At 35.3% G+C, this 13,945-nt stretch overlaps 1 protein-coding gene across 1 annotated transcript in view; it reads left to right on the top strand.

Annotated features, from left to right (window-relative positions):
- The window catches only part of SRFBP1 (serum response factor binding protein 1), a 66,820-nt gene that overhangs the window by 42,416 nt on the left and 10,459 nt on the right, over nucleotides 1–13,945 (top strand). Inside the window, exon 4 of the mRNA XM_019469566.2 lies at nucleotides 6,369–6,440. Coding sequence (XP_019325111.1) covers nucleotides 6,369–6,440 — 72 coding nt within the window. The remainder of the gene's footprint in view (nucleotides 1–6,368; nucleotides 6,441–13,945) is intronic.

Genomic DNA, 13,945 nt, shown 5'->3' with positions numbered 1-13,945 from the left:
TTTTTTTTTTAATTTTTTTTTTTTTTAATGTTTATTTTTGAGACAGAGAGAGACAGAGCATGAACGGGGGAGGGTCAGAGAGAGAGGGAGACAGAGAATCTGAAACAGGCTCCAGGCTCTGAGCAGTCAGCACAGAGCGCGACACGGGGCTTGAACTCATGGACCGCGAGATCGTGACCTGAGCTGAAGTCGGACGCTTAACCGACTGAGCCACCCAGGCGCCCCGTATTGTGTTTATTTTGAACCTTTGTAACATTTTCCCTGTAGTAGTTCTGAAAGACCACAGAAGTTGCCAAAATTACCTACTGGGATTGCTCAGCACCTCACATTTATTAAAAAACATTTATTTTTTTGTGTTGAAAAGTACATCAAACACAGCTTATAGAAATCATTACTGCTTCATTTAAAACTAGAAGGTTCTTACACAGTAGCAGGTTCTTATGATGTTCAAATGGTCATATGACATTGGAAACCATGAAATACGGTTTACTTTTGTGTTAGTTTTCACATGAATGCTTTTAAATATGGTGAAGATCTTTTGGATTACATCATAGAAGCAATAAAATAAGTAGTGATCTAGTAGAAGCACTAATTAATTGGTCTTACCACAAAATAACTATAGGACCTTGGACAAATCACATGATTTAATTGGGTCTTTTCCCTTTGATAAAGAATTGAACAAAGATAATTTGGGTTCCTTTTAGTTTATTTAGCATTTGTTCATTTATTTTCGTACCTTATTTTTATTTATATAGTTGTTTTAACAATAAAAACCACTTTAGGAGTGCCTGTGTGGCTCAGTTGGTTAAGCGTCTGACTTCCGCTCAGGTCACAGTCTCACGGTTCATCAGTTCAAGGCTCGCTTCGAGTGAACTCAAGCCCCACTTCAGGTTCTGCGCTGACAGAATGGAACCTGCATGGAATTCTCTGTCTCTCTCCCTCCCTCTCTCTGCCCCTTGCTTATTACTCTTTCACTCATGCCCTCTCTCAAAACTAAATACATGTTTAAAAGATTCAGGAATCCTCATTTCATTAAAAAAAAAAAAAAGAATAAAAACTACTTCCTATAAATTCCAAAATATAGTGTTTCCTTATTAATTTTCAGAAACCCTGAAATTTCTGTTTATATTTTCCCTTTCTGAAGAGTTGTTTGAGGATTTTGTTGTTTTTTAAAAAATTCCTGGTAGGAGAGCTTTTTTGTTTATAGGTTGATTTTCTTTAATTCCTACTTCTTCATTGTGATCAGGGAGTATTCATATTTTGCTTGATAATACTTTACTTTGACTTAATATTTGATCAATTGTTTAATGTTCCATGTATGCTTGAGAAGGTATAATTTGTATTATAAGAGCATAATGTTTGTAACAAATCCATAAGACAGATAGATATACCTTATTAGGTTAAGACTTTCTAATGCCTTTTTCCTCTTATTTTGAGATCTGTTGAATGGAGAGTGTTGTGTGAAAGTCTTCTGTTAGTAACGTATTTCTATTTCTCCATATCCTGTAGTTTTCTGTTTGTCTTGTTTCATTTTTTCTTTTTTTTTTTTTTAATGTTTATTTATTTTTGAGACAGAGAGAGACACAGCATGAACGGATGAGGGTCAGAGAGAGAAGAAGACACAGAATCTGAAACAGGCTCCAGGCTCTGAGCTGTCAGCACAGAGCCTGACGCGGGGCTCGAACTCACGGACCGCGAGATCATGACCTGAGCCAAAGTTAGGCACTTAACCGACTGAGCCACCCAGGCGCCCCATTTTTTGTCTTTATCTAAATTATTTTTTATCTGATACATGATCTCAACTCTTGTTTTCTAATTGTTTCTATTTGCCTCATGTATCTTTGCAAATTCCTTTATTTTTAGCGTTTTTGAATAACATTTTTGTGTGTCTCATATATATGGCGTAGACTTAGGTTTTGCTTTTTGATCTAGTCTGGACATCTTTTCCTTCTAGTAGGTACATTAAACTAATTCACATTAAAATATACTCCTTGTGTTCTCAACTCTGTCATATAATATTTTACATTCTAATTATTGGGTATTCTATGTTGTATTTGTCTAGATGTCTCTTTTTGCAATGTTTAAGAAGTTTGTGGTATTTAGAAAGATACATATTTTTGTTCCATGGTTTATTTATCTTTGTATTTACATATTTTATATAGTGCCCTTACTTTCCCATTTTCTTATGTAATATTTTACTTTTCAGTCCATTTTAAACCCTGTCCTTTGACTCCTGCATATTACCTAAACAGTAGTCAATGAGTGATCTTATTCTACTCTTCCTTTCTCTCCTATTTTTTCAACTGCATTTTCATCTTACTTAGATTATGTCAAGTTTACCTTCAATTCTTTATCCTGTGCCCCCATATTTGTTTTCATTATAGCTCGGCAAATAGATACTCATCATCAGTCCTTCTACCAAAGTTATCTCTTGTTGGCCAAAGCTTTTCCTCTTGAAGATTCCTCTGGAGAGGCAGATGTGTGCAACATTCTCTGAATTTTTGCAGGTTCAAAACTTTTTCCTGTAGACTTGATACTTGTAGAGCAGCTTGACTAGGTATAAAATCCTTGGCTTGAACCTGCTTACCTTGAAAATGCTTCTCTGAACTCGCTTTGAATATTATTCTTGATAACAACCTTTATTTTCTTACTCTTAAACTAAATTGTTATTTTTGCCTCCAGTCTCTGAAGATTTTTTTCTTTGTTTTTAATGTCTAATGGCTTTACAAAGATAGGTTGCATTATTGATCATTGCAACTCATTTTAGCTTTTCTGTTTTTTAAGTTTTCTATTGTTTGTTTTCCCAGATTTTTAGAATCACAGTTTTAAGTATTGGTTTCTTTCATTGTTTTGTTTTTCATCTTCAGAGATATCAATTATAGATATGTGGGATCCTCCTTTGCTGTTTTCTTTATCTCATTTTCATTTTCTTGGTAGTTTTCTTGACTTTCTTCAAAAATTATTTTTCTTTTTTTAATGTTTATTTATTTTTGAGACAGAGCATGAGAAGGAGTGGGGCACAGAGAGAAAGGGCAGAGGCTCCGAAGAGAGCTGTGCACAGACAGCAGAAAGCCCGATGAAGGCCTTGAACTTACGAACTGTGAGATCACGACTTGAGTTGAAGTCGGGCACTCAACCAACTGAGCCTCCCAGGTTTTGGTTTTTGTTTTTAAGTTTATTTATTTATTTGGACAGAGAGAGCATGCAAGCAGGGAAAGCGCAGAGGGAGGGGGGAAGCAGGCACTATGCTATCAGCTCACAGCCAGCATGAGGCCCGAACTCATTGAAACTGTGAGATTATGACCTGAGCTGAAATCAAGGGTTGGATGACGCTCAACCAGCTGCACCACCTAACTGCCCCAGTTGATTTTCTTCAAGATGCTTTATTGAATTTTTCTTTGAATCTGTTCTCCATCTCTGAGATGTTTTATTTTTCTTTTCTTTTGATTTCCTAAACTTTATCAGCTGTTCATGTATTTCTTTGTTCTACCTGTTTCTGTTCTTAGTGTCTTAATTTCTAATTTTACGTATTTTTTGTATAAATCCAAATGTTTGTTTGAGACTCCCTAATACAGTTTGGAGGGTGTTTACAGTTTTTGTTTGTTTCATAATTTTAGGAGAGAATCTATGAAATAAAGTGTTTTTATTTACATTTTCTGTTTTCTTCTTTCCTTAATTTTATATGAATTTAATTTTTTTTGAAATCCTAGCCATCTGGATCCACCATATATCATTTTTTTAATGAATGTTGGTAAGGAGGAATTAGTTTACCTGTCTTTTCTTTTGTCTCCAAAGGGCCCTTAATTTCTCTCTTTCCTCCTTTACCTTCATCATTATATCTGAAAGGAGGAACAAAGCCCCTATTTATCTGATTCTGTGCCTGCTTCTTGAGGCCCCTGCCTTCAGAACCACTTGATTTCAAGTCCTCCCTTGTAGCCACTGCTATAAATTACCAAGTCTCAGTCTTGTATCCATTTTGACTCTCTGTAGTAGTTTTTGTTTTCTAGTGGTGCTTTTTGTCTGTCATTCGTGTATGTCCTTCACTCACGTTTTTTTTTCTCCCAGTGTCTTCTTAATCTTGTATTCCCTGGCTTTTTGTGTGCACAAGATTGTGATGCAGTGAGTGCTCTGTTGAATTTGGTGTTAAGTTTCTCAACTTGATGTTTTGAAGTTTCCATTATCCTGTATCTCCTAATAATGAAGAAGGCATGGTTCTTGTAGTCCTTGTTGAATTTATTCTTTAGGAAGGAGTATGTGGATGGTTTGAGATTTAGGCAACATCATTCCCTTCTGGAAGCATTATGTTCATATTTGCAATAAAATTTAACTGATTCACTCTTTAGAATGACTTTTTCACTTACAGAGTAGAAAAAAGTACTTAGAGCCAGCCATTGACAAAAGCAGGGCAAGTCTTAAGATTTGGATTTTTTTTTTTAGCTGTACTGTAAATAATTTTACTGACTTTAAACTACCTCGGGGAAGCTAATCTTTCATATTAATTCACCAGTTCCTGAAGACGTATTATGTATACATACACACACACACACACACACACACACACACACACACACACACTTAAAAGTAAGAGTCTTTTTATGCTGTTTATATAGATTTTTTTAATATTTATATTAGTGTACAGTCATATTAGTGTATATACAATAAGAATGAATATTCTCAGAAACCGTGCTTTCTAATCTTTATGATATTGGATCATAATTATCAATATTTAATTTTTTTTCCATTTTCCTCTTTCCAAAAACATAGTTTTACACAGCTCTTTAATATAGAATATGTGGACATTTTTCAGGAGATACACAAGTCAGTACGTACAAGGATATCATTCTGCTCCTATTTATTAAAAGATAAAAATCAGAAAATATGTCCAATAATAAAAGTTTGGTTAAACAAATAAGGACAGTGATGTAAGAGAATGGGAAAAAAAAAAAGGATAAACATTTGCCCTGTCATTAGATGATAAAGCTAGCTCACAAAATGCTATGGTTCTATTTTTATTTAAAATATAAATTAAATCATTTTTGTGTAATAGTACCTACACAATTTTTTTTTTTTTTTTTTTTTTTTTTATTTATTTTTGGACAGAGAGAGACAGAGCATGAACGGGGGAGGGGCAGAGTGAGAGGGAGACACAGAATCGGAAACAGGCTCCAGGCTCCGAGCCATCAGCCCAGAGCCTGACGCGGGGCTCGAACTCACGGACCGCGAGATCGTGACCTGAGCTGAAGTCGGACGCTTAACCGACTGTGCCACCCAGGCGCCCCACAATTTTTACCATATCACACACGTCTACCTCACTGTCAGTCAATGTTGTTTTAAAACCAACTAGCTGATTTTTTATTTAGCTGTCTTCTCAACAATATTATGAAAAAAAAATATGCAAATGTTCACTGTATTTTTTCCTGCACAATAGAATAACTTGATAGCTGTTAAGAGAAACTTCATTTTTGTATGGTCTAAAGTCACCCTTTGTTACTTAGTGAAATGTATATCAAACTTAAATTCTCTTAAAGAAGCATGTAGTAGAGTGTGTAATAGAATTGTAACCATGTAAATAAACAGTGCTAGTAATTTTACTTATTTTTTCTCTGCTTTTCTGTTTTTCAATTTTCTAAAATAAACTCTTTGCATAATATAAAAGTATTGTGTTGGTTAGATTTTTTAATAAATAATTAAAATTAAGTATTTCTCTATAAAGATTTACATTTTGATATAAAATGATATAATTGCCTATGTCCTGAAATGTCATTGAAATAAGTAATTTCTTTGAATCTTGAAATCTTTTTTTTTTTTTAATTTTTCTTTTTTAACGTTTATTTATTTTTGAGACAGAGAGAGACAGAGCATGAATAGGGTAGGGGCAGAGAGAGAGGGAGACACAGAATCGGAAGCAGGCTCCGGGCTGAGCCATCAGCCCAGAGCCTGACGCGGGGCTCGAACTCATGGACCGTGAGATCATGACCTGAGCTGAAGTCAGACGCTTAACCGACTGAGCCACCCAGGCGCCCTGAATCTTGAAATCTTAAATTAACATTTTGAACTATTTTAATCTTATTTCAGTTAAAGAGTTTTTATTATGCTAGAGATTTCTTGGCACATTGAATTTTCTGGCTTCCTTGGAATCTGAGTGTAATTATCTTAGGAGGATTAGCTCTTAAATTCCTTTTTCTGTGGTTTTTCAGAGTATGATAATTTATTACTATGATAGGAGTTATTCTTGTCTAAAAACTAAGAACTTATTTAATATCAAATTTCTTAAAAGCAAAACATGGGAAGGAATGTACCTCATAATTAGTAATGAATGATGCTTTAAAATTAGATTCATAACTAAAATTACTTTATTTTTTTTATAGGAATTGAAACCTGATATAGTAACTAAATCTGCTCTCGGTGATGATATCAACTTCGAAAAAATCTGCAAAAAGGTATATCTATAATTGGTTGACTTTCTTTTTCTTGTCACCCTTTTCCTTGAAGAGAAAACTTACCAACCAGCCAGTTACTATTAATGTATGATGATTTTTCCCCACTTGAGCTCCAATATTGCCACTAAAAAAATATTTTATGGTAATTTATGAATACTACTTTGCTTGTAACATCACGCCTTCAAAGTCCTCAAAGGTATGTTGAACTTAAAATGTGGCATTTATGTGAGACAATTAGTCTCTTATTCTTACTAATGAGTACAAAGAGTATTTTTATTTTTTTCCAAGTAATTTTTGTTACTAATTTATTTAATCAACATATTTACTGCTCTGTGAAAGATTATTTTTACCCCTGTTTTTACAAATGAGGAAACGGAAGATCAGAAAGCATGGAGTGAGCTGAGTCAAGGAGACTACTGTTATGTGGCACAGTTAGGACTGCAAACCAGTTCTGCTCCGTACTATTCCCCCCCCCCCCCCCCCCCGCTTTCTCTTTCCCTTCCTGTTTCCCCTTTTTCATTTCCACTCACTCTGTAGTGTCTACATATAAGAGTTCCAACCTGAAAACAGATTTTGGATTAATTGATGTTTTTGTGTTTTTCTATTTTCACTTTCATTGGCATTTGTTCTAACCCGTATTGCTTCTTGTTTCATGCATTTGTGTTCATTTTGCTCTTTTTCTAGTTTCTTAATGTGGAAACTTCAGGCCCTGATTTTAGACCTTTCCTCTTCTGTAACAGAAGCACGTAGTGCTATAAAGTTACCTCTAAGCACTCTTTTACCTGCACCCTTAAATTTGGTATGTTGTATTCTCGTCTTCTTTGAGTTCAAAGAACTCAATTTTTCAAAGAACTTAATTTTCCTTTGAAACTTAATCTTTGACCTGTGGTTTAATTCTAAGTGTATTGTTTAGTTTCTGAGCAATTAGGGGATCTTCTAGGTATCTTTTCATTACTGTTCCCTTTATGATCCATGAGCACATTTTCTCTGATTTTTATTTGTGTTATGGTTGAGAACGTGCCTTACCTTGGTGAATATTTCCTGTGTACTTGAAAACGATATGTTTTCTCTTGGGATCAGTGTCCTAAAATGTCAGGTAGGTCACTTTAGTTGTTGGTGTTGTTCAGGTGATTTCTTTCTTTACTGATTTTCTGCCTACTTGTTTTATTGAGTGCCAAGAGACACGTGTTGGAATCTCCAACTATGAATGTCAGTTTGCCCACTGACTTCTCTACAATTGGTATGAGACATGTCAAATTTTAAAGCATTTTTTAAAAAAATGTTTATTTATTTTGAGAGAGAGAGAGTGCACACACAGATGGGGTAGGGATAGAGAGAGAGACAGAGAGAGAGGGAGAGGGAATCCCAAGCAGGCTCCATGCTCAGCACAGAGCACTACACAGAGCTTGATCCCATGACCATGAGATCATGACCTAAGCCAAAATCAAGAGCTGGACTGAGCTACCCAGGCACCCCTGAATTTTAAAGCATTTTAAGATGGTAAGAACATAAAAGAGTTTTGTTTGTTTGAAGGGAGGGAGAGTTTGTTGTTGTTGTCATTGTCCAACATTAACCAAAAAAAAAAAAAAAAAACACTTAAGTCTTGAATGTGGTTTTACAACAGCCTATTTTGTAGCAGCATAATTTTACAGTAATTTTTCATAGGATTTTATTCATGAAGAGAAGGAAAAAATATGATCCTATTATGGTTTTAAACTGTAGTTTGGTCTGTATCTCAGGCATAATGGTGACATACATGTCAAATAGAATAGTGATAACTGTAAAAATATCATAGAATGTATTTTTGTTTTGAGAGTTTAAAAAAATAATCTTTTAAGATTTTACTGAAATAAATTTTTCGAACTTTCTGGATGCTAAATTTGAATTCTAGAAGTATTTCATTAATGTTTCACTTACGGTGAGACTAAAAAGCAATGTAGTATCCTAATAATAACGTTTCCATTTAAACTCTTAACAGTAAAACTTGGCAGTATTTGAAAATACCCACGATAAAAAAATCCAATGTTTGTATTTTTTTTTTTTTAAATCTTCCTAGCCTGATTGTTTTCACTTTGGAAGGTTAATATTAGTACACGTGTCATGTACATTTTTTAGGAGTGCCTGGGTGGCTCAGTCAGTTAAGCGTCCGATTTTTTATTTCTGCTAGGTCATGATCTCATGGTTTGCTGGATCAAGCCCCATATCGGGCTCTGCACTGACAGCACGGTGCCTGCTTGAGATTCTCTCTCTCTCTCTCTCTCTCTCTCTCTCTCTCTCTCTCTCTGCCTACCCCTGCTCGCACACGTGCGCGTTTTCTCAAAAAATAAATATTTTTTTTAAAGCACATCAGTTTTTTAGAGTATCTTCTACGTACAACCCTTTGTTCAGCTTTTCCATTGTGTGAAATATCTTTTGTCCAAAAAATGGGGAAACAAATGTCTATGTTAGCTTATCATTGTTACTTTGTATAAGTAAAATCATTTGCATAGGACCATATTTGTAGTCATGAGATTTTTAATAGCAGTTCAGGTAAAAAGTTTAGGATCTCACTGTGAAGTGTCAAGTGAAACCTGATTATATTTTTGCCCTGTTAGTACCTTCCTCCAAACAAAGGAAGGGAGGATGGGAAGGTAGAGAGGAAGGGAGGAAAAATTGTTTTATTTCATCAAAGTTCTTGATGGAATCCTGCAGGGATTTAAAGCCAAGGGAGACTGCCCTGCTTTAGAAACCATTTCAGATTCCTCCCAAGCTATTTGATTTCACCTGTTCTGTTAGTATTTTATTTCATTTGTGATGTTCTTCCACTGGATTTGGTTCTTGTGTATGAAAATTTGCTAATTTTCTATAAAATGAGGCGGATAGCAGTGTTGTGGAGGGAGGACTGATTGTTCTTCAGTGTGTCATAGAAAAGCTACTCATGGGGCGCCTGGGTGGCTTGGTCGGTTAAGCATCTGACTTCGGCTCAGGTCATGATCTCACGGTCTTTGAGTTCGAGCCCCGCATCGGGCTCTGTGCTGACAGCTCAGAGCCTGGAGCCTGTTTCAGATTCTGTGTCTCCCTCTCTCTCTGCTCCTCCCCTGTTCATGCTCTGTCTCTCTCAGTCTCAAAAATAAATAAACATTAAAAAAATTAAAAAAAAAAAAAAAAGAAAAGCTGCTCAGTGGAAGATAACCTCACAGAAATGAAGTCTGTTACCTAGAGCTCTGCACATTTGAGGCTGTCTGATGAGCAGAGCAGAGCAAACTAATGTGTGTAATATCTTACAACTTGCACAGTTCTTCCATATACAGTCTTATCTCAATTGATCTTACAACAGTGATCTCATGTGGAAAGCATTCAGGTGTGTATATGTTCACACACATGGGTTTGTGTGTGTGTGTGTGTGTGTGTGTGTAGTCGTAATAGTGAAATGCAGAAAAGGGGTGGAAAGGTTAAGTAGGCAGTTAATATGTATATGATGAAATTTTAAAGCTAGAGAGTTGAAGGATGATAATTCTGACATTTCCAGACAGCTGGTGCCAGAATTTCAGGAGCTTCTCAATTAAAAACATCTGTTGCTTGCAAAGCCATCAGCCGGGCAGTGTGGAATATAGGAAGGGAATAGGAGACACAGAGTATTTTCTAGAGGAATATGTCATCTTCTGGGGAGTAAAAGATAGTTATAGTAAACAACCACAGGATAAGGGGAAGCAAATTAATATCTGTTAACATCTACTAGTTGCCTGACTCATTAGATGCTTTTTATATATTAGCTTTCTCTGGGAAGATGATAATAATTCCATTTAACAAATGAGACACAGGGGCCCAGAAGGGTCAAAAATACCCCTATAGTCAGTCATTAGCAGATGGCAGGTCCAAGGTCTAAACCCTGGTCCTGCCCATAAAACAAAAGTTTAAGAGAAAATGCTGGAATGGGTCCCCTGTCGGTCAGACTACATCTTGGAAACATGGTGTCCTAGGTTTTATACAACCTGAACAAATCTAGAAAGGTCTCCCGTTGCCTTAAGTGGGGACTCAGAGCCTTAGGTTGCCACAGTTCTTCTGAATCAGCTGAAAGGACTGGTTCATATTACCTCCCTAGATATTTTTAATAAATACAAACATTCATATATCTTTAGGTAAAACCTAGAATTGAAATTAAGTCTAATTAATGTCAGAAACATACCAGCATTCTACTTCTACCACTGCATTAAGAGTCCGTTTGTTCTAGGCAGCATTTCACAGGAATGAATAGTGCATGTAAGAGAGCTTTTTCATTTTTAGACTGTTGTTTATATTCACATGTACATTCTCAAAATTCCTTTCAGAATTGAACACCAAATGCTTGTGTTCATAATAAATACCCAGATGCCAAAATAAAATTTTTCCATAAAAAGATGAGGTGTTTTCCCTTTTTTTATGTAATTTATTTGAAATGGAAGAATCTGGAGGTGTGTGAAAACCACAGTTTCCTGAGAATTTTCCATGGCAAATGTTGTGTCAGTGTTAAATAAGGAAAGCTGTGGTTCCTTCACACATCCTCTAATATTGTGAAGGCTTTTTTCATGCAGGTGTAAAAACTGTTCATAGAGAATACGTAGCATTTTAAGCTTCACAATAAATGAGTTCATTTAAATTTAAGGTATATGACTGAATTTCTTCTATAAACCACCATAACATTTTTCATCTCTCCAAGGAGGTTTATCACATTCACTTATTTTGTACATTATTGTCTTAACCTTTGAAATTAGGGCAAGATTGTGAGCCTCGGAAGAGGATGTTTGTGTCCTTAATGTGTAAGTCCGTGCTTTCACATATTGAGGCATGTTTATATAAATGTAAGTATCAGTAAATATAAAGAGGGAAAACGTAAGTGAGGCAGAAAGGTGACCAGTAACAAAATAAGGAGGGATAAAGGATTTGAAGGGTCTCATGGCAGCTTCTGCCCTGCTTGTTCTTGTGAGCTCTTACACCTCCCCCAGTGTCCTCAGCAGAATGGAGACCTGGCGGCTTGCAGCGGAGACCCAGGGCACTGCCAGCGCCACGAACCTGCACCCACTCAGTTCACAAGCCTCTTTGTTCATAATTATGTTTGATTCCTTTCCAGAAAGCTTGGAGGGGGCTTGGAGGGGAGTCACAGAATGAGAGAAAAGTGATCTCACATACTTTAGAAGAAAACTGATAGAGAATACTAGACTGAGTTCAGAAACTGGACTGTGAGTTTAGCTTCTTCCCAACTTGCTGGGTAATCTTGAAATCAAGTCAGGACTGTTTAGTCTAATTATTGGGTAAAATCATTGGTCTGTATTCCCTTTACCTCTTGTTAAAATTTGAATTCAAAAACATTGAATGAATTCAAATTGCTGTATTAAGAATAAACTTCAAAAGAAGTTTAAAATGTTAAATTTGGCATTGTTTCCTTAGAAATAAAGTTTATTTAAATGGTTGTTTTCGCTTATAAAAGGTGATATTTTTAACTAAGACTTTTTTAAAATCAAATATTTTAAGAAATACATGTGTCACATTTTTTATTGGTCTAACTGAAATCCTTAGTATTGATAAAGCATGTAAGTATGTATATGCCATTAACAGTTTTTCGGTTTGCCCTTTTTCCCAGTTAGAATTCTACTCCCCAAATCATAAGCTACTCAGATTTGCAAATTAGTAACAGACCATCAAGAACAGATCTAAATTAATTAAAAACAACTGGCAACTAAATGTAAGGAAGTTTGAAGGACTAGATGTACCTTAAGGAGATCTGTACAATGCATTCTTTTTACAAAGATTGCTGGTCAGCAAAGGGAAGAAGCTTAAATTTCTAGGAGTTTCTGCATTCTGGCTACTGTTGATTTGCCATTAGTTGCATGGCTTTAGACAGGGCACTATCTCTGGCTCTGCTTTTTTTTTTGTTTTGTTTTGTTTGTGTTTGTTTGTTGTGTTTTTTCATTTCTCTAATAAACTCTTCCAGATCAAACATTCTGGTAATGCATTTTCAACCCCTTCCAAAGTCCTTTTTGTGTCAGATCTAAAAATGACAGGGCTGATCCTCTCAGTGTTCAATTTCATTTTGCCAGAAAAATGAAATGTTTTGTGCACCTTCACATACTCACCAAGATTTTCATGAAATTTCTACACTGTATTATCTCTTGATGTTTAAGTATTCTTAAATAGCTTTGACATTTTTTCAGATTTCAGTAGAACAGGAGTACTTTGTTCTCTAAGATATTTGGTGGTGGTGTTAAGTAGCTGACCTTATCAAAATTTCCAGTTTATAAAAATTAGAAGTAATAAGGACATGTTGAAATGTATATTTGCAGATATCATAGTGCACAAAGTAGGTTTGTCACATTAACTACAAGACAGTGTTATTGTTAAATAGATTTACAGCTAAATGAGAATTTGAGAAACTATTTCTTTTCTTTTTGTCTACAGATGCTGATATAGTAACTTTAAATATTTTGGTAATTTTTTTTTTATTTTTTGTTTCTAGTTTTATTGAGATATAATTGACATATAGCAAACATTGTGTAAGTTTAAGTTCTACAACTTGATGGTTTGATACACATATATATTGTGAAAGATCACCATAATAAGGTTAATTAATTAACACATCTATCACCTTATATAATTAAATTTTTTTGTGTGGTGAAAACATTTAAGATTTACTCTTTCAGAAACTTGCAAGTATATAATAAAGTATAGTTATGTATAATCACCTGGTGAGTATTGGATCTCTAGATGTTCATCTTTTAACTGGAGGTTTGTACCCTTTGACCGAAGTCTCCCCCTCCACCACTTTTCCTGCACCACTAACACCAGTCTCTGGCAACCAACAATCTGGTCTTGTCTCTGTGAGTTTGGGTATTTTTAAATTCCACCTATAAGTCCTACTATGCAGTATTTGTCTTTCTCTGTCTGATTTATTTCACTCATTGTAATGCCAACCAGGTTCATCCACATTGTTGCAAATGGAAGAACTTTCTTCTTTCTCATGGCTAAATAATATTCAGTTGTGTATATATATGTGTATATATATATGTATATACTTACATATATATGTATATAGACACCACATTTTCTTTATTCACTCCATTTATCAGTGGACTCCTGGTTGTTCCCATGTCTTGTCTATCATGAATAATACTTCATTGAACACAGCATCTCTCTGAGATAACTGACTTCATTTGCTTCTATTTTTAATTTGTTTAGGAGCCTCCTCTGTTTTCCCTAGTGTCTGTACTAGTTTTATTCTCACCAGCAGTGTGCCAGGGTTCCCTTTTCTCCTCATGCTCACCAACACTTGTTAGCTCTTTTGTTTTTGATACTAGCCATTCTGACAGGTATGAGATGATCTCTCATCGGGGTTTTGGGTGATTTGCATTTCCCCAGAGATTAGTAATGTTGAGCTTCCTCTCATGTACCTGTTGGCCATTTCTTACTTGGAAAAGTATCTGTTCAAGTCCTCTGCCCATTTTTAAATCAGATTTTATTTTTATTTGGTTTTATTTATTTGCTGTTGAGTTGTA

Source organism: Panthera pardus, unplaced genomic scaffold (genome assembly GCF_024362965.1).
Source record: "Panthera pardus isolate Hobbes unplaced genomic scaffold, ASM2436296v1 HiC_scaffold_2, whole genome shotgun sequence".
NCBI classification, from domain to species: domain Eukaryota; kingdom Metazoa; phylum Chordata; class Mammalia; order Carnivora; family Felidae; genus Panthera; species Panthera pardus.
The sequence above is the reverse complement of the archived record's forward strand: the minus strand, read 5'-3'. Positions and strand labels throughout refer to the sequence as shown.